The sequence below is a fragment of the Aulonocara stuartgranti genome (genome assembly GCF_965226115.1).
Source record: "Aulonocara stuartgranti genome assembly, chromosome: 7".
NCBI lineage: Eukaryota > Metazoa > Chordata > Actinopteri > Cichliformes > Cichlidae > Aulonocara > Aulonocara stuartgranti.
In genome coordinates, this window is record NC_138945.1 from 24,959,555 (window position 1) to 24,981,654 (window position 22,100).

Genomic DNA, 22,100 nt, shown 5'->3' on the forward strand with positions numbered 1-22,100 from the left:
AAAAAACTGTGGTTAGTTTGATTCAAGAATAAGATTCACCTTCTCATATTATATTTTAATACAGTTTAAAAACAGCCAACTGTATAAGAGAATTTATTAACATTTAAGAAATACACAACCAAGAAAGTGCAGCGTTTTCTTCTCTACATACACAATAGTTCAAATATTTATATTAGTTTTTGACATAAGAGGAGTGTTTAGGCAGTGGCAAGGAGCAGTTTGCTGGAGTTCATCAGTTTATCTAATAAACTGGGTGCTGTATTTTACTGAATGACTGAATGACATTAAAACAATACTAAACCCAAAAGAAATGCAACACAGTTTGACTTTTCAACACAAACGGAGGTTAAATGTGTTGCACTGTATGTAGATACTAACTGTGCAGAGGAACCTGTTCCCACAGGAGCAGCTAATCAACAGACAAAGCAACTGTTGGAGCCCCGAGTCCAACGAGTTGGTCGCCCGAGGACTGACAAACTTTAAATTGTCCAAAGTTTGCAATGGCAGTAGGAGAGACCTGACATCTATAAGGGGGACACACATAACTCCATCCAGCCCTGCTTCAAATACTGTTTAAACAAACCCAACAAAAGCAACTCAGCGACTATGAAGAGAAGTTATCTTATTGGGAGTGCTTAAAAATAGTGTTACACAACTACGTGCTGCTAATCAAGCCTTAAATATGGGGGCAGACACTTGTTTAACACATCAAACGTTTTCTTTTGTTTACCATAATTTAACTTAGCCAGCACAGGAGCCTGGTGTGTCCAGCTCTGCCTGAAATACCTGGGAGTCAGAATCACGACAACAGCAGTCAACTTATTAGTGTAGACAGGAGGCTGGAAGTATATAGAAGCTAGCAGTTATAGTATTAACAGTTCACATGCAGTCGACTTGGTCTTGGACATTGTTAATAAATAGACATAGCCTCTTCCATTTCTAGATTAATGTTTTACCCATTACCTGTTTAGCTAGATTAATGTTTAATCTACATTTATAGCTGTGTCATTGTGGATTCTCCCCTAAGCTCTAATGACTCTCCGTTTCTGCTGAGTGTTCATCTTTTCTGAAATTGAAAGGGATACAAAATAAAAGTTAACTCAACTTTCACTCAGCAACAGGTACTATAACATAATCCTGATAAAATGAGTGCATATCATCACTTTATTCATCCACTAATAAGATTAAGTAATATCTTACTGTACCTTTTACGTTTTCTGGAGTGGAGCACGATTACTGTTATGATCACAATTAGCGTCAGCGCTCCGATGACTGAACCAGCCACAATCCCTGTGGTATTACCTGAAGGCACAGATTTAAATGAGACTCTTTTCCCACTGAGTCAAGTTATCCAGGACAAATGGGGAAAAAATGGGACTTGATTGTTAAGTGTGTAAGAATCAAACAGGAACCACATGATTCAGAGTTTGATTTAGCTGAAAAACAAAGTAGAAAACATGATCTTTATATGTTTTTTAAAAAAAGGGTGCAAGTCTTATACGAGGGTATCATGTCCACAGTACAGATTTTGTATATTTGTGTGTTTGTTTTTTGTCCTCTCCAGCACACATCAAGTGCAACGAGACTTCTTGGAAAGATCTAAAAATAGCAACGGCACTGAAAATGATGCAACGGTGCATGAAAGGATGATCTTGAACACTAGACTGGCCAAAATTTCCTTCACTTTTCTACTTTGCTTTTTTGTATTGTTGTTGTTTTTACTTTTTTGTTCAGACAAAAGCATCTCAGCAACTATTCTGTAAATTGCTATTACAGACATTTGCAGGTCACAGATGAGAAATCCTGACTGTACCCTGACCTTTCATGTAAGAACATCAGCAGGCCAAATGCGTCATTATCAATAGAAAGATCTACAGCCTGACAATAAATCCTAATGGCTTTGGTAAACCTTTGGCCCTTGAAAGTTTGTAGGTTAGAAAATAATCTCCTGACAGGCATTATATGAGTTCAGTGAAATCTCTTTTGTTACTAGAGTTATTGCTCGTCCTCAGCTTTTATTTTTCTTCTAAAAAAAATTCTATCTGCTGCTGTACAGATGAGGAGAATCACCCTCCCCTTTGATGGCTGATATGGTGGAAAATCAATTCCAGATATTTAATTTTTGTGACCAGAAAAATTCAAACTGGTATCTCTAAGAGGATCGTGATGTGATGCTTTTACTTTTTCTATGCAAAAAACTGGGCTGTTAATTTAGGTTTTCGGTTTAGTCCTCATTCCTTTGAGAGCGGGATGCATGCACAATCTTTCCCATTCTTTGATTCGGCCTTTTCTGTGAAGACTTCTGTTTTTCATCAAATTTAGGTCATTGCCTGCATATTATCTGATTGAACTGGGTGCTGATAAATGCACATCTTGAATGTCTAATCCTATGAGTAACAATTAAAAGCCTTCAATATTTCCTTGGGAAGTTACAGGGCAAGTGTGAGCGCTGAAGCTGAGCTTTTTTTTTGCTTATTCGCAAGGTTTATAGTACAAATCCAAACAAGAAATACCGGCAATATATTACAGTTGAAGAAGTAAGAAGATGCACGTCTCTTAACATCTCTTTGCACTGCATGTTTGTAACTACTAAATAAGTAAATAAGTAATGAAAAGGAGGCCCGTGGTTAAAAAAAAAAAAAAAAAAAGGTAAGAGTGCTGCTACTTCTTCTGAGGTATTTTTCCAGTGACGCAATTTTTAAAATTAGGCATGTAATATGATTGATCAGATCCATCCTCGTGCTAAATCTTTGTTTTTACAATTTGACACGCTTGTATGAAAGTCATTTGATGATATTTTTGTGCATTTCACACTCCTGCTCAAAGACGGACACATTTGTCACCAATCATCTGTTGATTTCTGAAGATCAAAATCTTGCTATTTATTGATTTCATCATTTATTGATGTCATGATGTGTCCATACTGGAAGCCACGCAGCGTGTCTCCTCTCCAGACCACTGGCCGTCGGCCTGGCATAGTCGCACTGCTGATCCTTTGAGATTGTAGCCCTCATTGCAGGAAAGCCGCACCTTAGCTCCTTGTAAGTAGGTGGTTCCCTCCTTTTTCCCGTTATCAGGTGGTGAAAGCCACCCACAGGATAATACTGCAAAGTATGACAATGTCATACCAAGTGGTACATAATAAACAATGGAATATCTTTTGGATAATTTTTAAAGCTTTTTACCTGGTTTTAGATCCTCTACAAGAGAAACATGACTCTGGAAAGACATTCTCGTAGCATTTCCGATTCCTGGACTACGACCTACCAGGATGTCATACCTACAGCACATAAGCAAAGATCAGAAAATGAGATTTTATGTCTTTTAACAAGTTGTGCCATATACCATATTATTTCCCAGAACGCTACTCAGTATTTCTCATGTATTCCTGTGTGTGGCAGACAGTCAATGTGTAGTTTTTACACCCAGTGGAGGATAATATAATTGATGCACTGTACGTGTGACATCATCAGTGTGTTAGTAGCCAAATTAAACTTTATGTGCAAAATTAGCACACATTTATTTAACCGTTTAACATTTACTGACATATCTGAAGCAGATATGCTTCATAAAAACATTACACTTACATTCAGTTTGTTATTATAATAATAGAAGGCTAATCAAAGTTTTCACTCATACCTACAGAATTGAGAGCCTCCTCCGGAGCATATCGTTGCTGCCTGATTGGCGAGTGGATCATCTGGACTCTCAGGAACCAAAAACACTGGAATAAAACTGGTGTCATGTCTGGGGGCACGGTAATATGTTTCCAACAAGTATTCTGAATCATAGGTAAACAAGGCAGACTCATTGGCTATTGCCCCTGTAAGACAAAAACAGAGCTTTACCTTCATTTCCCACCACAAATATCATAGAAAAACATGCTCTAAGTATTAAAGCAGACACAACCCCTGACAGAGAGCATTATCACAAAAAAACTGATGGATTTAATTCATGTGACATCTTTTGGGGATTAAAAATGAAACCAACCACCACCTACCACAAAACTGCAGTTCCTTGGATGACCACTTGAGGTTAGTCTTTTTGCCTAATTTTGCCATCAAAGCAACAGGGGTGATTTCTTTTAAATAATGACATAAACGTTAGGGTTGATGTCTAGTTGACTGCACTAACCGACGGTTAAAGAAGTCTGTGTTCCAGTTTCCTTGATTGAAATTTCAGAGTTTTATTTTTATATTACTTTGTCAGTATCTGTCTATGTGCGATGCACTTTGCTAACCAAGCTTTCTGCTGTTTTCATGAAAGCTAGCATTGCACTCTACACTCCTGCCTAACAAAAACTGACTGGGTCAATAAACTTCTCAGGTAAGTGTTTACAGCGGTCAGGACAGTAAGCTGCATCTCCACATTCTTCTACAGGGGCAGGAAGTATCGTTGTAACCACAGCTATTGCCCCCTTGTGGCAAGTTTAAAGCACTTCGACACTGATCACACTTATCAGACCTGGAAGATATGTTCAGGTTTTATGTTTATGTTTATTGTGATATCACAGTGGAAAGGTCTCGCTGTCACAGGCTGAGAGCATGGGTGCAACTTGGACAGATTCACCCGTTAACATGCATATCTTTGGGAGGAACTGGAGTACCCAGAGGAAACCCTGCACAGGACTCCATTCTGTGAGGCGACAATGAAAACCACTCTATCCCTGTACCAGTGCTGTTCTGTCTTTCAACCACCTCAAATCTTAGATTTGCCAACTGTTATCCTTCCTTCAGAAAAATTAAGTAACAATAGCAGTTTTCCCACAAATTAGTGATGTAAAGGTTTAGCGATTTCTTACAGCTGGCCCCAAAGCTGAACAGCTCCTCTGGATTGCTGGAGTTCTGCACAACACTCCCATTGCTGAAAACAAGGTCATCTTTGGCATCACCATTCATCTTTCCCAAAAGTCCAAGAGTGGCGTCTTTAAAATCCTCTGGCAGGAGCACAGTGGTTGTCATGGTTCCCTCTCTCTGTCGGACTTCCACCCCGGCTCCAGAGGGAAACATCACAGTCACATTTGTAGACGTAGGAGAAAACAGAAATGCACCTACGAGAGAATAAAAGACAGGTTGTGCCATTAAAACAGTGCTTTATAGATTTCTGCAGTGTTGGAAGAAGTACTCAGCCTTTACTTATATAACATATAAGACAGCACCTGATATAAGTATATGGCTGTTATCCCTTTCGAGGTGGTTGCCTTGAGCCTCTTACATTTAAGTCACTCCATGCAAACACCAACCGTTCAAAATGAAATTCATACAGGAGTCACATGAGTTTTAAAGGACAGCTACTGAGCAAATATTGTGTTGGCGTTGCTGTTTCAATGCACTGCGAGCCACTGCACATTTGCAGATCTCCACAATGGCTTGCCTCACAGTGGAGGACATTTGGGCTGGCTGTTGTCCTTCATATGTCAAGACGTTGCAGAAGAGGTCAGCACTGATGGGGAGCAGTTTCACTGTTCACAAACTTGTACATGTTGAAATAATAAGGAAGATGCTCCTGGTCAGGCTCTAGACCTCATGCTCCTTCATAATAATAGTCAGTGTCATAGCTGTACACGCAAGGCCTCAAGGCCTTCGACACAGAAGCTGATGTTTTTTCTCCACACAAGTATGAACTTTTTGATTTCGCCGTGTGAAACCTGTGAATTCAAATCTTTACAGAAGAAAGCGTAAAACTGGGTTTTTAGCAAACTGATATTGAAAGTAAAATCAGCTGCACAATAGAAAACACAATGTTACAAGAGTACGAGAGCCCACAAGTACACTCACTTCCAAAGAAAATGTTTGGAGTGAATACAGTTTTTAAAAGGGTTCCAAATAAAACCAGTTTGTTTCATCATGAGGAATAAGATAAATCAGTTTCTCACCGTATAAGTCCATCCAGGTCTGCTCAGTAAATGAGAGCGTTTTCTGGTTGAGCAGCACTTCGAGGTCACTGTTACCACTGACCAGCCGTACCTCGATGATGTCAGAGGACGCTTCTCTCATAGCAACAGATGACAGCTTTGTGGCGTTGGTTGTTTCTAATAGTGGTATAATCAGGTAAATAAACTGCTGTAATAGTTTTCTTCTTCAGTGACAGCATTTGTGGAGCATTGTTCACAGTGGTAGTGTTAAAGTTCACTGGCTCACCCGTCACAGGCTCTGTTCTGCCTTGGATTGTCAGCTGCTTTTCCGCTGATATCACCAAAGTGTATTCCCCTTTGCCGTTGAAGGAGTAGCTAGTGCCGTCAAATGTTATGAAGTGAGGGTCTCCAAAGACCACAGCTGACATTAAACACACAACAAAAATAAAGACACTAAAAACGAATCTTGTGAAACACGCTGTAATACCAGGGCTAACTCACCTGACTGGGGGGACTTGTAACGCCTGCAGTCACTGGAGGACCGGTGTTTGAAGTAGTAATGGCAGTTGTCAGACCAGAGGCAGCAGTAATAGAAGCTGAGGACATCGTATATCCAGTGAGACTGTCCAGGGATTCGAGGAGGTTTCTTGTAAGGAGGTGAACCCCAGTCATGCGCTCGGTCTGGAGTACTACCCCCAATCGAGTCTGCTGTCAGGACCTGAGCGCCGGTGCTGTCGTAGCAGCACTGCTGTCCTGCTCCGTACTTGGGACTGTGGACAAATTTCCCAAACAGTGTCAGTAAAATCTGTTAAAGCCAAAGGCAAAAAAAACCAATTTAAACAAGACTCCACAGTCATTCTAGTGGGCAGCACAAGCTTATAACAAGAACATAATACTGCATGATACTGTTTTTAACATATCTGACTTTTTTTCTAGAGTGTTGGCATTTTTTTACATGCGTGAATAAATAATAAGCTAAAAAGGAAATTCTGAGAATTTTCTAAATATGTATTTATAAATCCAAATGCAAGACTATGTTTCTCTAATACATACAGTATGATGACCACTTTTTAGGCCAAAACACAAAACGTTTTGTGTATTTTTAGGTGCAATCTTAAAAATGTAACCAACAGAAATAAACTTTGCACTAATCTAATTAATGAGACAGGAGCATAGGAGCGACACAAACTGATCCAACGTTGAAAAATCAAAAACTCAACTCAAACAAACCAAGTGCAAGTTAGACAGTGAGTAGGAGTTTGTTTGCAATGTTTGATCAATAAAGTAACCTCAAAAATAAGCTACTGTACAACAGAGGTGTGCGTGTGATCATAAATAAAGATTTTGCCACAAAGACTAGACATAGTCTAGACTGGATATAATAGAAAATATTATATTCTCGGAATGCATGACACTGACTGTATCTGGCGAGGATGATATACATGTGTGTGTTTCATTAACATAATAATCTAATAATAATCAGATCAAATACTCTGAATTCACTCTCACACACTGGTGGAGGCAAGCTACGGTTGTAGCCACAGCTGCCCTGGGGTAGACTGACAGAAGCGAGGCTGCCATATCGCGCCATCGGCCACTTTGGCCAAAACCAGGCGGTAGGGTAAAGTGTCTTGCCAAGGACACAATGACCAGGACAGAGAGCCCGGGGATCGAACCAGCGACCTTCCGGTTACAGATGCACTTCCCAACCCCCTGAGCCACAGTCACCCCAACTGTTGCGCATTTATTGAGTAGGACTATAGTTAGTCATTTAGCTAGTTAGTTATAATTATGGGTTATGGGCTATGGTTAGTACCTACATCAAAACTTAACTGGTGTAATGCATGATGTTTAACTGCAGCGCCCTGACAGTAAGTGGATATATGGTAATGAAAGTACAAAGTGTACTACTGCTCACTATCAGCCCAAATATAAAAATAAACAAGTGAAAACATGAGCCCTATTTTGTTATATGATTTGTTTTAACTTAAAACAAATACTTTAAAATGAAAAAAAAAACTTTATTCTGCACATATGCTACGTATTTTCCTAATTCGAATGCATATGTGGGGTTTAAAATACTTGAACTCTGGGCACCACTCTAACCAGAAAACTCACCTGGCTTGTATAGCCCTCACACAGTGAACACTCCCAGGATGGTAGGTGCACACACTCCCTTTCTCTATATCACACCCATAGTCAGTCTGAGGAGAAAGATAAAATGTCTGTGACCTGGCAGCCAAATGTGCAATTCACTGTGATCACGTGTTCACTGTAACTTTGAAAACATATCCCATGTCTGGCTTATTGTTGAAAAAATGGAGATGTTATGTTGCAGTTTGTGAATAACTTTCTATTGTGCAACCTGAAGTAAGGAGATCAGCTTCCCGTTTGAAAATAGCAAGTGCTGTGGATGATGGGTAGAGGTGTTGTAACCCAGTCCAGAAGCTTAATTCTTCCATGAACAATAAAACCATACAAATTTTTGATTATATTATAACATCCTTATTTGTGAGGCAATAACATCTGAAATGTTCAGCTTTCATGTTCTCATAAATAATTAAGAGAGACCTTCATAAACTGATAAGCAATGACCATTTACAAACGATAACAGCTACTGATAATCATCATAGACATGTGAAGTAATTACACACGTTTAGTTTCTGCATTAAAAATCTAAACTGCTGATGATCTCTCAGTCCCCTAAATCCCAAATATATTTTTTAGGCTTTTTTTAGTTCCAGCTTCTATGCATGAGGTTTTTTTTCCAGTGTCTCTCTTCATCTCTTTGTCCAGTGTTCAGTTCATTTGTGTTCAGTGTTTCTATTTATTCCCATGTTTTACTTTGTTTCCCATGCATTGTTTTTGGTTTTACTTCCTGCCTGTTATTTACCTTAACTGTGTTTTGCTGTGTTTAGTTTCCCTCCCGTTTCCACTTAGCTCGTTACCTCATGTGTATTTATAGCCTCAGTTTGACTGTGTTCTTTGTTTTGTCTGTTAGGTTCTCATGCGTTCTCCATTGTGCTTCCTTTTTACTGTCTGTAGTTGTTCCCTTCTTCCTTAGCAGTTGGACTTAAAAAGTACAGTTTTTGCATTGCTGTTACAAATGTGTGCAACCAAGTTTTTATTTTCTGCTCCTCTCACTTACATGAAACCTGCCTGTGTCTGCTCTCGCTTGAGCCAGCGTGCAGGGGCAGACTATGATCTCACTGAGGAAGTTGGGCAGCTGATTTTCCAGCTCGTCCCATGCCAGACATTTATCCAGGGCCCAGCCTGCTGAGTCCTTCCTGAAATTCTCCTCCAGATGCCACGCCAGAGCGTGATCCTCGGTCCACGCTGCCTGGACATTCCTGAGCATAACCAACAGAACTTTTTGTACACCTCAATTGTAAAAGAGATATTACATGTAGAAATTAAATTTTTAGACTTAAATATTTTTCAGGCTTCAACTTGTAGGATTTAGGGCATTCTTTTGGCAGAGGTGAAATTTATATCCATGTATAATTTCTTTTGTGTATAATCAAACATAATATGTATATTCATTACTTTAGAAATATCAGAAAGCACACACCAAAGACTAGAGGCTTTTTTACATTTAGAAAAGGAGGGTGAAAGGAACCTATCCCCATTCGCCACACAGTGGAACACTAAATGCTAATAAATATTGATCTTTGGACGATGAAAATCCTTAATCATTAAAACAGTCGCCTATATACCACAGAGAGTGTTTGCACGTACCACATGCCGTCAGGATGGCTGCTGGAGCTGACGCGCACAGAGCCGAGCTCCGAAGATGAAAAGCTGTTCTCTGCTGGTTTGGGCAAAAAGCTGAAGGAGCCATTATTAGGATGATCCTTTGCAAGAGAGTATAAATAATGCCATTCACCCAGCCAGTACTCTGTATAGGGCTCTCCTACAGAGAAACACTGTGGTTAAAATCATGTATTTCTCCAGTCAACAAACTCATGTGAGCTATAAAGTGTATGTAGAGAATTTCACCAACCTGTTTCCCTGTATCCCCAAAGCTCTATATTGACCTTTTCTGCTCTTACTAAAGAGGTATTCCACGTCATCTCAAGAGTGCCTCCAACATTAGGTGTGCCATAGTACTGCCATTTTGTTGAGTTGTCCAGAATCGCCTTGAACTTAGAATCTAGCTTACCGGTATGAACTGCAACAGCACAAAAAATCATGGTTAATGTGATCTCCATATCAAATGGAAACTGATGGGTTCTAATAACACCCGTAAGAGTATCTAGCGGGTATTATACCTGAAAGCCAAGTTCCGGCTCTAGTGAATGTAGTGCCATTGTCTGATGAAATCTCAAAAGGAATCCATCCTGTTTCATATAACAGCGGGGAGATACAATGGCCTGTCCCTCCGTCATCCACATATCCCACCGTACTAATGTTGCCATTGAACCTGCCATAATAAAAGAATGATTAGCAGGGTTCTGATCTGTATTTAAACTCTTTAATGTTAACATAAATAACACAGTTGTCCATGAAAGTCCATTGGATTCGGTTATTTTACATGAATAAAATGTTCACTTATAAGCTCTACAGAACTACAGATGTCTTACCTGCATTCAATCTCTGAAGCCGTTTCGAAACTTGCATCAAGTATAATAAAATCTGTGCCACCGAAAAGAGACCCAGAATATGGAGATATATCCACGCAGTACTCTTTATAGTCTGCGCAACAGTTCGCCAGAGATGTGCATGTAGTGTGGCATGAACATGAGTCCAGGTTTTTCCCACAGTTCTTTTCACATGTTTGTCCTGTTCAAAATAAATGACAGAAGCTCAGGTGTGGAGTCTTGTGTGAAAGAAAAGGCAAAATATTCCACTCTAACATGTGGATTAAAGTGTTGATTCAGCTGATTTGGCTCATTATCGAACATTATGATGGATTCACGAAATATTTTAATCAGTTTTACATTATTTTGTTATAGTAAAGTTGTATCATTTAAAATATATAGGCTTTTTTGTGAGAACTGTTGTTGCAAATTTACTACTCACTACATCATGATTGAAAACCAGAGACCGCACATTTCTTGATGATGTTGTTATATATATATATCATACAGTGCACTTACCTGACGTGCTGGAGATGCATGAAAACAGAAGGGCAACTATTACAGCTGTGAACCTTCCCATCATGACAGAGCCAAACTGTCAGCCAAGATTTCGACTACACACTCCTGGCTGCTGTTTTACTTTTGTCCCACATATATATATGCTCAGTATTTTTCTAAACCTTGGACCTGCGTGTACAAGCATCTGTTTAATCATCAACAACTGGATAACATTTAAGGCTTAACCTTCACGTACCTCCTTTCAACGATGTCTCGCGTCACACTAATCACACTTGAAAAGATTTATAGTCACATTTAGCTAAAGATACAATGCATCTACAGATATGGAGATATAAAAGAACAAATGTTAACCATCTTCAATAAAACACAATAGAGTATTTTAGTTAGTGGTTCTCTAGTGCGGGCCTCTAGTGGTGGGGCAAAGTGACTCTGCAAGAGGGCGTGAAATAAAGTAAAATAAATAACTGATCAAGGGAGAATAAACAAAGAGTTTGCTAATGGTATCTTGCTATTTATTTCATATTTACACGTTTACAAATGATTAATACAAAAATTGGGTTTGGGGGCATGAACCCACATGAACATCACAGCCTGCAATTAAACTAACTTACTAACTAACTGAAACAGTTTTATGCATCCTGATGTGCCAGAATCTTGAACCACAGTTCACAGACAGACAGTTTTATAGTACAGTGGTCCCTCGTTTATCGCGAGAGTTACGTTCTAAAAAAATAACCCGCGATAGGTGAAATCCGCGAAGTAGCCAACTTTATTTTTTACAATTATTATAGATGTTTTAAGGCTGTAAAACCCCTCACTACACACTTTATGCACTTTTCTCAGACAGACATGAACATTTTCACGCTTTTCCCTCTTGTTTAAACACTCTCAAAGTTCAAACCTTTGTAGAAAATTAAGTCCAGTATTATAGAATGAAACCAAAAACACCCGCAGGTGCCTTTGACGGTGCAAAAATGTTTCATCGACATTGTTGTGTTTGTTGGGGAGAAAACTTACAAACACACAGTACAGCACTTCAGAGTCACACTGCTAGCGATCAAAGATTTATGTAAATTTGACAAGCTGAACGCGCTCTGTACTGTGCAGGAGACACGGCACGAGATTGATTGACAGTGGTCTACAGCCAATCAGGACGCAGAACACAAAGCGCTGTAAAATAAGGAAAGAAAGGGAAAGAAAAAGCATGAAAAATTGCGCACAAAATATCCGCGAAACAGCGAGGCCGCGAAAGGTGAACCGCGCTATAGCGAGGGACCACTATAAACGCAGTAGCTGTAAAACTGCTGTAGGGTCATGAGTCCTCCAGTAGAGGGAGCTCCGGCCTTTGGAGTTATCACACTGACGCACATTAATGACCAGGAAGTCAAGCTGGTCCAGTGGCCTCCTAGACTTCTTCAGTCTGCGTGATGTTATCATTGTGTTGATAATAAGTTATTATCAAAGCTGCCTGACCAATGTTTTTTAGCAATTTAGCAAAGTTGATGGTGGTGGTGTGTCTGTGTGAGTGAAAGACGGAGAGGGAGAGCGAGCGACAGAATTTCTGTTATAACCTTCATTTTATGGACGCACAGTGTGAGCACTCAGGTCGCATCAGAGCGTCGGGCCGTATAGTGTGAGACCTGCATCGTGACCTATGAACTTCTAACCCCTGCGAGTCAATCGTACAGTTTGAGCAGGAGCTGAATCGCGCGACTGAAAAAATCGCACAGTGTAAGCCCAGCATAATACGGCGGGGTCCCTGTCGGCTGGTAGCCGAAAAATAGCTCTACTTTGTTGTGTGGGTCAACTTTTCTTGCGACAGACAGAGAGAGGCGTTGAAAGGCTGCTCCAACGGAACTTGTTGTTTTCGGAGGAAAACACGAACACAGTGTACAGTCGAGTCTTAATAGCTTACTTACAACTGGGCTCGTCAGGCACTCTTCTTGGCTGCAGTGGTTATTATTATATTTACATGCTTCCAGCTCCCGTTTTTGCTCGATGACTGCTCGTACCTTTCCACTCCCCTTTTTCTCCCTCCTAGCGCTCACAGATACATAACGTGTATGGCAGTCCATTCTCCCAGCAGCACGGACTACACTGCCCATGATGCTACATTCTTTAGAGCTATGCTTGTAGCATTCTGCCTGTTAGCTTAGCACAACAACAACAACGAAAAGGCGCTCTCTCACCCAGGAAACACACAGTCGCAGAGAGAGAGAGAGCGTCGCCCTGTAACCATGGCAACCGTAACGCTGCCGCCTGGAGCAAAAGAACGTAGCTGTCAAACAAAACCCAAACAGTCCTGACCCGCGACAAAATGAAACAGGAAAGTACCCCAGTGTATTCCATTTATTTCAACAAAGTAACTGTATTCTGAATACCACCTTTTTAAACGGTAACTGTAACGGAATACAGTTACTCATATTTTGTATTCTAAATACGTAACGGCGGTACATGTATTCCGTTACTCCCCAACACTGATAATAACATATCTAAGAAAAACAGGTTAGAGAGTGGCTTAATTCGTATCTGAGACTGTATTGACTGAGTTAGCGTGCTGTAAATGTACTTCAGAACTGCGTAATAGCAGCATGTACTACATAAACATAATCTGCACAATTCATTGGAGTTTCCTCTGCTAGACTAAACCATAATCTGACAATATTGCCACAACAAGGATGTTTTAATATAAAGGTACAACATGACTGAGGTATTATAAATGTTACAGTCATGGCTTTGCACACATATATTTCTTTACTGTTATCAAGTAATTCTATGAATATTTTGTATATATAATACAGTGTACATACATGAATCTGTTTGTTTACATAGAGATTATTTCAAATCCAAATATCATGAACACGGAGAGCTGCTGACATTGTAAGTAAGAACTTTCTACAGCTAAGTTATTGGCAGCATTTGGGTAATAACAGAATATACTTCATTGTATAACATTTTAATGAAGATGCAAAAGTATAAAGTTGCCTTTAATAATGTAAATAGCCACTGAGCAGGATTACAGGGTAAGCATGGCTGTTGCAACTCTGAGGCTTAAGGAGCACCATTAATCCCACAGCACTGGCATCTTCATCTTGACTTGGTTTTTGTTGACTCCTAAAAACACAAAGAGCTCAGTCAGTTGCTCGTGTTTTCAGTAATAAGTTGTCATTGTCTGAATTACAGACTCACCACCATCAGATGGCCGTTCTTTGCCCTGTAGACCATCGACTCCTGGCCACTCTTGAAGTCGACAAACCCCTCTCTGCCCGGCTGAATGTCAAACCGCACGCTGCATTTTAAAAAATATATATATATAATTATTTATGATTATTTATGATTTTTATTATTTATGATTTTTACCACTTTCATATTTCAAATTCAAATATTGCCACACACGATGCAGACTCTGTACCTGCCCTGCACCACGTGGATGCAGTTCTGCTTGTTAACAATAACACTCAGCTTAGTCAAGGCTTCAAACAGGAAGTCACACTGCAGAACCAGATCACCCTGAAAGGACAAATCAGTGCTCTGTTAAACGTTGTGACTTTTCCTCTGGAATCTAAATGGCAGACATGAACTGCTTTAATTTATGGTCTCTCCAACAGTTTCTTTAGACATATTTGACGTACGCTATATGGACTAAAGTACCGGGCCACACCTTTTAATCTTTGAATTCAGGTGTTTTCAGTTCCTTTACCACAGTCAGCTTTTACAAACATTTGTGAAATAACAGGTTGTTTTAAAGAGCTCACTGAATTCAAGTGTGACACTTGTGTGATAATAGGACCCAACCATTGTAACAAGTCAGGTAGTGAAATTTCTTTCTTCCTAGATATCCCAAGATCAGCTTTATTAAGTATTTAAACAAAAGTGGAAGCATTTAGGAAATATGAATGTTTGTTTTTGTCACTGAAAAGTCCAAATTTCAGATTGTTATTTTAAGATTTTGACTTACCAATTCAAATTTAGGCTGAGTGTTGGGCTGAGAATTACTAACTCAAACTACTGAGAAATTTTTTTTAAACTGACCCCAAAAAACAGACAAAAACCATAAAAATTTGGGTTCTTACATTAAAATTATGAGATAGTAATACAAAATTATGACTTACTGGTAGGAAAAATGTTTTTTGAGTCAAAGAAAAAAATTCAGATGCAGAAACAAGCTTCCATAAGGATCAACAGTGACTCATCCATGACAGACTGTATTAAGTTACAGAGCAGGTTTGCTGGGGCTCGTGTTCCATAAAATTTGCCATTGTTCTCCTGACTCAGTAACTGCAACGCTCCAAACCTCCTCTGGGATTAGCATCAGCACAAAAACTGCACTGGGAGCTTCATGGTGAGGGTTTCCATGGCTCCTCAAGCTGTAATGTGTAGTTAGCCCAGTACTTTTGTACATATACTGGATATTTTTCATCTTAAATTTAAAGACCTGAAAGTGATTATTATAAGAAAAACACTCCAAAATGTTTTTAAATGTCCTTGGTGTTTTAATAATGGTGCCAGCGGTTGTGAAGTCCAGACACTAAATGATTCACATCATTTTCATATTTATTAAGCTATTTAGCGAACTCTTGTGTCCTACTGATTGAAGGCATTATCACGCTGGAAGAGACCACTGCTTTAGTACAGAAATGTTTGACCAAAGGGTAACAGTGACCACTTAGAACAACTTTGTACTGATTTGTGGTAATCCTTCCCTGGCCCTCCCTACAGCATGATCTTCCACATCCACTCACTTTAGGGTTTAACATTTGAGTTTTGTTTTTCATTTTATTGGTTGCCCATCTGTAGAGTATAAACGGTATAATGTTAAAACTTTTAAGATGGCTGTGGACAGCGGTGTGCAGGTACCTTTTGCTTGCTGTCATGACACGTGACATGAAGAATCAGGAAGTTGTCACTGAGGTTGCTGACTGACACACCTTGCAAAAACAAGGTTAACCTTAAAATACTGATAAAATAACTGTATGTTTATATACTGCAGATAACAATGTTTTCTTTGTTTTATCTCCTCACTTGTTACCTTTCAGTGAGCTGTAATCTATCCGCTGTTTGATCTTAGCCTCTTCCACCAGGTAGGCAGCTTCCTGGGTGAAGATGAGCTGCCGGAGTCGAGGTCTGAACCCGTTCCTGTCGTACTTCACCACAGGTACGCTGTACTGTGGAGGTCCCGCTCAAAGATCAGAGAAGGTGAAAAAACAAACAAACAGACAACCACACACACGTCAAAGACAGTGTGCTGACTAAATACTAATATTATAATTTACCTTGACTTTCTCATGTTGAATCATCTGAAGCACCTTGATGCTTATATCTTCTGCACCTTAACAAAGTGAGAACAGTGAGAACAGCAATCGCTCAGTCCATCATATATTTAGCAGCAGGAGAGGGTTTGCAGAAACAACAATAATTGCCAGTAAACAAGTCCATGCATTCGTCAAACTGTAGCAGATTAGTGTTATATATTCTGTCTTCCATTTCAAATCACATAAACTACTGTAGTCTTATCTATCTTATGCATGTAAGTCCACTTTAATGGTACTGTAGTCTTACAGATCCTGGTGTCTGCGAATGGTCTGCACACACTGAAGGGATAGTTTTCTTTTTTCCCTTTGAACAAGGCGCTGGTCTGTGCTTTTAACAGCAGCTGCAAAGAAGATGTTTAACAGAGAGTATTTTAAGATCAACCTTGGAAATCTGTTGCACAAACTGCTTCCAGAAATAACACATCATGTCATGATGTAAAGAAACCCAAGAAGAAATGAGAAACAAAGTCATTGACATGTATCAGTTTGGAAAGAATTACAAAGCGATATTTTTGGCTTTGGGACTTCACTGAACCACACTGAGAGCCACTGCCTAACATGTCAACCTCTGGGTGGCTCAGAAAAGTAACCAAGATAAAGGTTTTGGAGTGGTCTAGTCAAAGCCTGAACCTTAATCCAACCAGTTTTAGGTTTGGGAGCAATGTCACATAGAGACAGGTGGATTTGGAGAGATTTTTTGCCCTAATAAATGAAAAAAAAAATGTATTTACTCAAGTTATGCTTGTCTAATACTAGGATTTCTTTGATAATCTGAAACATTTAAGTGTGACAAATATGTAGAAAATCAAGAAATCAAGAATGTAGGTATAAAAAACACTGGTGACAGGCAGAGCAAGTTTAGGTTATGTTATACATTTATTGAACTTCCTGCTCACGTACGACGGATTGTACCTGTGCTTTCCTTTGGGGAGTGATCCCTCGAACATACTTCCTCACCATGTGGCGAATGTAGATCTTCTTCAAGACCTGGGAAACCTGGAGGATGAACAGGAGTGTTGAACGGGCTCTGTTATGTGATATTACAAAAAATGCAGCCTGACATTTAAATATCACTCACTTCCTGCAATATAGGAGGAGGAGTGAGCCAAGAGTCTTTTTCCAGGATGGTTTTGGGAAGGTTTTCCTTGAGCCGCGTGAGGTAGCTGTGCCTCACAAAGGCCAGGTACTCGCTGTTGTCAGTGCAGGCCGGTTGATGTCTATTCATGAAACCTTTAATGAACCTGGAACAAATCAATAGATCGGTAACCTCACTTAATAAAAGTTCCCAAATGGCTCTCTCACAGCCATTACACCGACCTGCAAGCATCAGCAGCCATTTAACTGTCAAACATGTTAACTTACTTCTTGATGACCTTGACAGCCCATGCTCTCCTCTGACGTTCCCTCCTAGCCATCATCCCTCTCCAGCAGGTCTCAATCTTTGTGGCTATTTTGATTAGACAAGACATTGTTTGTTTAACGTGTTTTAAGTGTAGTAGGAGCTGATAAATCAAGATGGTTCTGGACCATTAACTAATAGGTTATAAACAAATGTCATGGCCTACCAGCCTCTCTCTGTTTTAGATAGTCTCCTTTCACCTTGTAGCCTTTGTACTTTGCCTGAATCCTTGTTGCTGCAGTAAAGGTTAAAAGGTTGAAAAGGTTGTTGATGTTTACTATAGAAACAAAAATACATTTTCAGCACAATATCTCACCCAGCTTGTGTTTGCAGACTTGAAAAGCATCTTCTGTTGCAAACAGAGTTCTCGGGTGGCGGATAAAAATCTTTGTCCTTGCGATGAAGGCAAACAGAGAGATTTCCAAAAATGTCTTTTTCCAGGTTAGTCAGCAGTACCCATCTGAAATATGATACTCATCCGTTCTGCCTACCTTCCCATCTTGTACTCATCAGATTTATAGCCCAGGTGTTTGATCAGACACCTCACACCTTCTGCTGCAGTTCCTTTCCAGTTGGGCCAAGTGTCAGGACACAGAGGTTTATACCTGAGCACAGAAGGTTAGCAGAAGACAAAAGAATCCTGATTTTTGTTTTTGTTTTTCATTTTGCATGAAAAAGATTAACGTAACTAACTGAAGGTTAGAGGAGTGCCAGCGTGCTACCTCTGGAGAAAGATTTCATATTTGCGACGATAAGCAAAACCAGCACGCCTGACTCTCAGGTGTTCCATCAGTCCCAGGTATTTCACCTGATGCCTTACCAACACGTCATCAAAGTGTCCTGCAGGAGACACCACAACACTAAGAGGTCAGCAGCAGCATGTGCTGATTAAATCTAGACTGACTAGGATGTCTCTTTATTGAAATACCAGATTTTTGATACTCAAGGCCTCACCTGGCTGCTTGGCTTCATTGGGTTTAATGCAGCGGACGTACCAGGGTTCTTTCATCATTAGGATCTCAGCCAGACCCACCAGGCTATTCTTAAACTGAGTCACTACCTGAGGAGTCACAGGAAAGTGGCCGATTACTCCTAAATTCACTGACATTGGTGAGACACCGAGTTTCTATATCTTGTATTGCTCTTACAGTTTCAGGTCTCCTCTTGCTATCCGGTTCAGTAGAAGGAAAACAGTGTTTGATGATGGCGTTCTTGGACTGCCGCATAACCTAAGGAGAACAGGAAAACTGTGAGCATCTAAAAGGTTAGGCAGTTACACATTTGTAGGCATCATTTCAGTTCCTGTTTGCATTATTTAATAGGGTTACTAGAAGTCACGTTTTTTGTAATGAGGAATCACCATCCACCAAACTGTCATCTTTACTGGGTTAAATTACATAACAGTTAAATTACCTCTTTCCCATTTCGATACAAAAGATCATTGTTTTTGTCCAAGAATCCTGAAAGTTTAAAGAACAAAAAGAAGCTTCAAGAGTGAAGCTATTTGCTCTGTAGTACGTCTGTAAACATGTAGTCAGTTCGCCGGGTTTATGACACTATTGACGCATTTCAGCATTTTTCTGTTGTTACACTGACTAATTCAGTGGCATTATAACAGAAAAAAAATATCAATAGTATTTAACGTCTTACCAACAACACAGTATGTAACTTCCCCAGCGTAGTGGAGGAGGCGGAAGTCTCCTCTTTTCAGAGTTTTCCTCGTCTTTTGGTCTGCAAGTTTGTGTCTGCAGGAAATGTAGTTAGTGTAGATTTGTATTATACTTGTAGTTTGATTGTTTGTTGACAACATTAATTCACCACATGTCACCTGTAAAAACTCACGTGACAAAATGAGGGTGGCCACCAATCTTGTCCTCCATCTTTTCCAGGAAGGTGAGATCTGTGGCCTCTCCAGGCCGTAAACATTCCTCATCCTATGAGAGGACAGCGGGAATTATGGCATGTTTTGGTTCATCAGCACAGTATTTGATGTGATGCCTTTTTTTTACCAGTAAAGAAATGATTCCTCTGAATTTCTCCTCCACAAGATCACAGATGATCTTGTTGTTGAAATATGGCACAGGCTCCCACTGTGTAAAAGAGAGAAAAAAACAGAAGAACATTATTTTCTTCTTGTAAATCAGCTGTTCTTGAGCCCACATATGTGAAGCAAATTGACTGAATAATCGTATTACTTCGATTCCTTCCATCTCGTACTCCTCCTGCTCTGATTTCAGGGTCAGCTCGATAAAAAGCTGCTGCAGCTTCTCATTGCAGTAGTTGATGCAAAACTGTTCAAAGCTATAAAACAGAAATTAGTCACTGTCACTGTCTTTAATTTGACACCTTTTCTACTGAAGAATCAGTCTCTCTGTGCATGATCTCACCTGTTTACACTGAAAACCTCAAACCCATAGATGTCCAGAAGGCCAATCACGGTTTTCCTGGAGGAGTCCTTTATATAGAAGTGCACATATAATAGGACAGGGTTTTAACACTGAGATCAGACATGCTGTAGACAAGCACTTCTAAAGCATTTCAAGCTCATGTGCTGACTTTACTTTGAGCCAATAAAATTACACTGTGCCCAAAAAGACTGCCAGATATTCAAATCAGATGTTTGCAGATTCAAAATCTGTCAGTAGACTACCTCAGGACTGCTTCCTAACCTTGTTAGCCCAAATCACTCCCTCTTTCTGTGAGAACAATAAGTTGGGTTGCTTTGTTGCTCACCATGTTAGCTAACGACTCATTGATCTTGTTGACTAGCCAGCTGAAAGTGCGGCCGTAGATGGCTTTGGCAAGGGCGTCCCTGGCATACACTGCATGGTCCACAGAGAAAGGACTAAATACCTTTAAGATCAGAATAATGTCAATTAAGGTAATTTAGCATTTCAAGCAAGTTAAAATTATTTTATAAGTTAATGTATATGCTACCTCCTCTGATTTGGCTTCGATCTTTCTGTGGGTTAAGCCCTGTTGTAGCACCTGGTTAGGAATCCCCAGCAACTGCAACCAGAATAGAAAACCAAATCATGTGGCATCAAATTTCTTCGCGGTATCATCAGTAAGTTGCATGAAGGGGGACAAATTGTTTATACTACGTGCTGTTTTCTTGGATTTTACCTTTGACACCCATTGCATCTCCTGGTTGTTGTTAAGCATGGCGTATCCTCGAGCATCTGCCTCGAACTTTATATTTCCCATGTGGAGCACGCTGGCAATTATTCCAAAGAGGTTCTGTATGAAATCCAGAGATAAATGGTTTTAAATTAATCTCCAACACAAAGACTGTACAAAGACTTAATGTGCATCCTCACCTCAATGTCACTTTCGCTTAAGTCTATAACAGACAGGGCCTTCCGTACCGTCTTCCAGTCACTTTTATCATTGATAGAGCTGACTTTGGCACAATTCCCCTGAAAAAATCAATTAAAAAGTTCAGTAAAGATGTCAGCTTTTTTTTTTTTGGGGGGGGGGGGGGGGGGGGGGGGGTTATAAGCAGCATGAATGTAGTGCATTATTTCCCTGACCTGCACCAAGTAGCGGTAGTGCTTGCAGTTTCTCTCTAGACCAAGCCAGCGGAGCAGATCTTCTTCTCCTCCTTCCACCAGCTGGTAGAATATATGGAAGTTTCTTTCTCCGTGGTTCTGGTGGACCACGCGGGACTTCTCCAGCAGGTAACTGAGAATGTGACCCCCAACTGCACCACCCTGAAAGTGAAAAGGTAATCTTTAACATGTAGTAAATGCCTAAGGTTTTAGACACGAGTTTTATTTTTTTTGTTTTGTTTTTGTTTTTTATAATTTGGAAGACTAAATACCTAAGGTTTCACCTTAGGCATTGCAACATGATTTAGATTTGTCTACCTGGTGGTCAAACTGGATGTCCATATATTTTCCAAAGCGGCTTGAGTTGTCATTCTTCAAGGTTTTGGCATTTCCAAAAGCCTGAAATTTGAAAACAAAACAAGGAAGAAATTGTGTTTTAAAAAAACTGCACAGGATCTTGCATAGCAGAAGCTTTACCACGCACATCCAGGACACTGACCTCAAGCACGGGATTGGAAAGAAGCAGTCTGTCACGGACATTGTTGAGGACTTTGGTACTTGGACAGCTGACAGCATAGAACTGAAGGATTTTCTTTGAGGCCTCTGTTTTTCCGGCCCCACTCTCCCCTGAGATGAGGATGAAGTGGTTGTTGAACTCAGACATCATTGTGCGGAAGGCATTGTCTGCCAGCGCATAACTGAAAGCACAGCGAGAGGTCAGAGGCTAACAAAATCACATTTTTTTATTTTTAAGATGAGGCAATCCATCAAGTCAAAGAGTTCTTTGAAGCTGAGCTATAATGCTTTTGTGATTGTCAGCATATTCACAGTCATATTGCTAACATGGTATTTCTACCAGTTACATGTTAACAGTGCTCAAGATTT

At 40.0% G+C, this 22,100-nt stretch overlaps 3 protein-coding genes across 5 annotated transcripts in view; all 3 read right to left on the reverse strand.

The window, feature by feature from the left end:
* On the reverse strand, positions 1–4,795 carry LOC309710036 (sushi domain-containing protein 2-like). Of its 3 annotated transcripts, XM_082539172.1 has the most exons (6): positions 4,570–4,795; positions 3,640–3,823; positions 3,186–3,280; positions 2,925–3,104; positions 1,206–1,302; positions 1–1,066 (listed from the first exon to the last, which is right to left on the reverse strand). In XM_082539172.1, the coding sequence occupies exons 1-6, from the start codon at positions 4,577–4,579 to the stop codon at positions 1,030–1,032; spliced, it is 603 nt and encodes a 200-aa protein (XP_082395298.1). In that variant the 5' UTR covers positions 4,580–4,795; the 3' UTR covers positions 1–1,029. The 3 variants fall into 3 exon arrangements, with proteins under 3 accessions (XP_082395298.1, XP_082395297.1, XP_082395299.1); XM_082539171.1 differs by lacking the exon at positions 4,570–4,795 and having other exon boundaries at positions 3,640–4,550; XM_082539173.1 differs by lacking the exon at positions 4,570–4,795 and having other exon boundaries at positions 3,644–3,755.
* On the reverse strand, positions 4,722–11,014 carry LOC309712017 (sushi domain-containing protein 2-like; the record flags this gene model as incomplete). Its single annotated transcript, XM_082542605.1, has 10 exons — positions 4,722–5,050; positions 5,876–6,031; positions 6,141–6,275; positions 6,356–6,659; positions 9,003–9,204; positions 9,593–9,767; positions 9,858–10,025; positions 10,126–10,277; positions 10,438–10,549; positions 10,954–11,014. 10 exons carry the CDS (start codon positions 11,012–11,014, stop codon positions 4,722–4,724), a joined length of 1,794 nt encoding a protein of 597 aa, XP_082398731.1.
* Positions 10,550–22,100, reverse strand: part of myo1hb (myosin IHb) — a 17,155-nt gene continuing 5,604 nt past the window's right edge. Inside the window, exons 4-33 of the mRNA XM_082539174.1 lie at positions 21,715–21,913; positions 21,534–21,614; positions 21,198–21,377; positions 20,985–21,083; positions 20,791–20,904; positions 20,602–20,673; positions 20,398–20,517; positions 20,052–20,119; positions 19,860–19,965; positions 19,674–19,754; positions 19,507–19,598; positions 19,315–19,409; positions 19,078–19,124; positions 18,813–18,893; positions 18,619–18,724; positions 18,387–18,504; positions 18,156–18,269; positions 17,981–18,057; positions 17,831–17,899; positions 17,628–17,712; positions 17,344–17,506; positions 17,178–17,261; positions 16,513–16,606; positions 16,227–16,282; positions 15,983–16,118; positions 15,811–15,881; positions 14,366–14,463; positions 14,143–14,242; positions 12,873–14,067; positions 10,550–10,636 (exon numbers count right to left, since the gene is read on the reverse strand). Of these exons, the coding sequence (XP_082395300.1) occupies positions 14,041–14,067; positions 14,143–14,242; positions 14,366–14,463; positions 15,811–15,881; positions 15,983–16,118; positions 16,227–16,282; positions 16,513–16,606; positions 17,178–17,261; positions 17,344–17,506; positions 17,628–17,712; positions 17,831–17,899; positions 17,981–18,057; positions 18,156–18,269; positions 18,387–18,504; positions 18,619–18,724; positions 18,813–18,893; positions 19,078–19,124; positions 19,315–19,409; positions 19,507–19,598; positions 19,674–19,754; positions 19,860–19,965; positions 20,052–20,119; positions 20,398–20,517; positions 20,602–20,673; positions 20,791–20,904; positions 20,985–21,083; positions 21,198–21,377; positions 21,534–21,614; positions 21,715–21,913 (2,833 nt within the window). The 3' untranslated portion in view covers positions 10,550–10,636; positions 12,873–14,040. The remainder of the gene's footprint in view (positions 10,637–12,872; positions 14,068–14,142; positions 14,243–14,365; positions 14,464–15,810; positions 15,882–15,982; positions 16,119–16,226; positions 16,283–16,512; positions 16,607–17,177; positions 17,262–17,343; positions 17,507–17,627; positions 17,713–17,830; positions 17,900–17,980; positions 18,058–18,155; positions 18,270–18,386; positions 18,505–18,618; positions 18,725–18,812; positions 18,894–19,077; positions 19,125–19,314; positions 19,410–19,506; positions 19,599–19,673; positions 19,755–19,859; positions 19,966–20,051; positions 20,120–20,397; positions 20,518–20,601; positions 20,674–20,790; positions 20,905–20,984; positions 21,084–21,197; positions 21,378–21,533; positions 21,615–21,714; positions 21,914–22,100) is intronic.

What these genes read in the sequence shown, in the direction of transcription:
- LOC309710036 (XM_082539171.1), bottom strand. Translation starts at nt 3,854, where the DNA reads ATGAAGGTAAAGCTCTGTTTTTGTCTTACAGGGGCAATAGCCAATGAG. An exon ending in TGTAGAGGATCTAAAACCAG is followed by an intron (nt 3,105 to 3,185) that starts GTAAAAAGCTTT and finishes CATACTTTGCAG; the next exon opens with TATTATCCTGTGGGTGGCTT. An exon ending in CACTCCAGAAAACGTAAAAG is followed by an intron (nt 1,067 to 1,205) that starts GTACAGTAAGAT and finishes TTTCAATTTCAG; the next exon opens with AAAAGATGAACACTCAGCAG.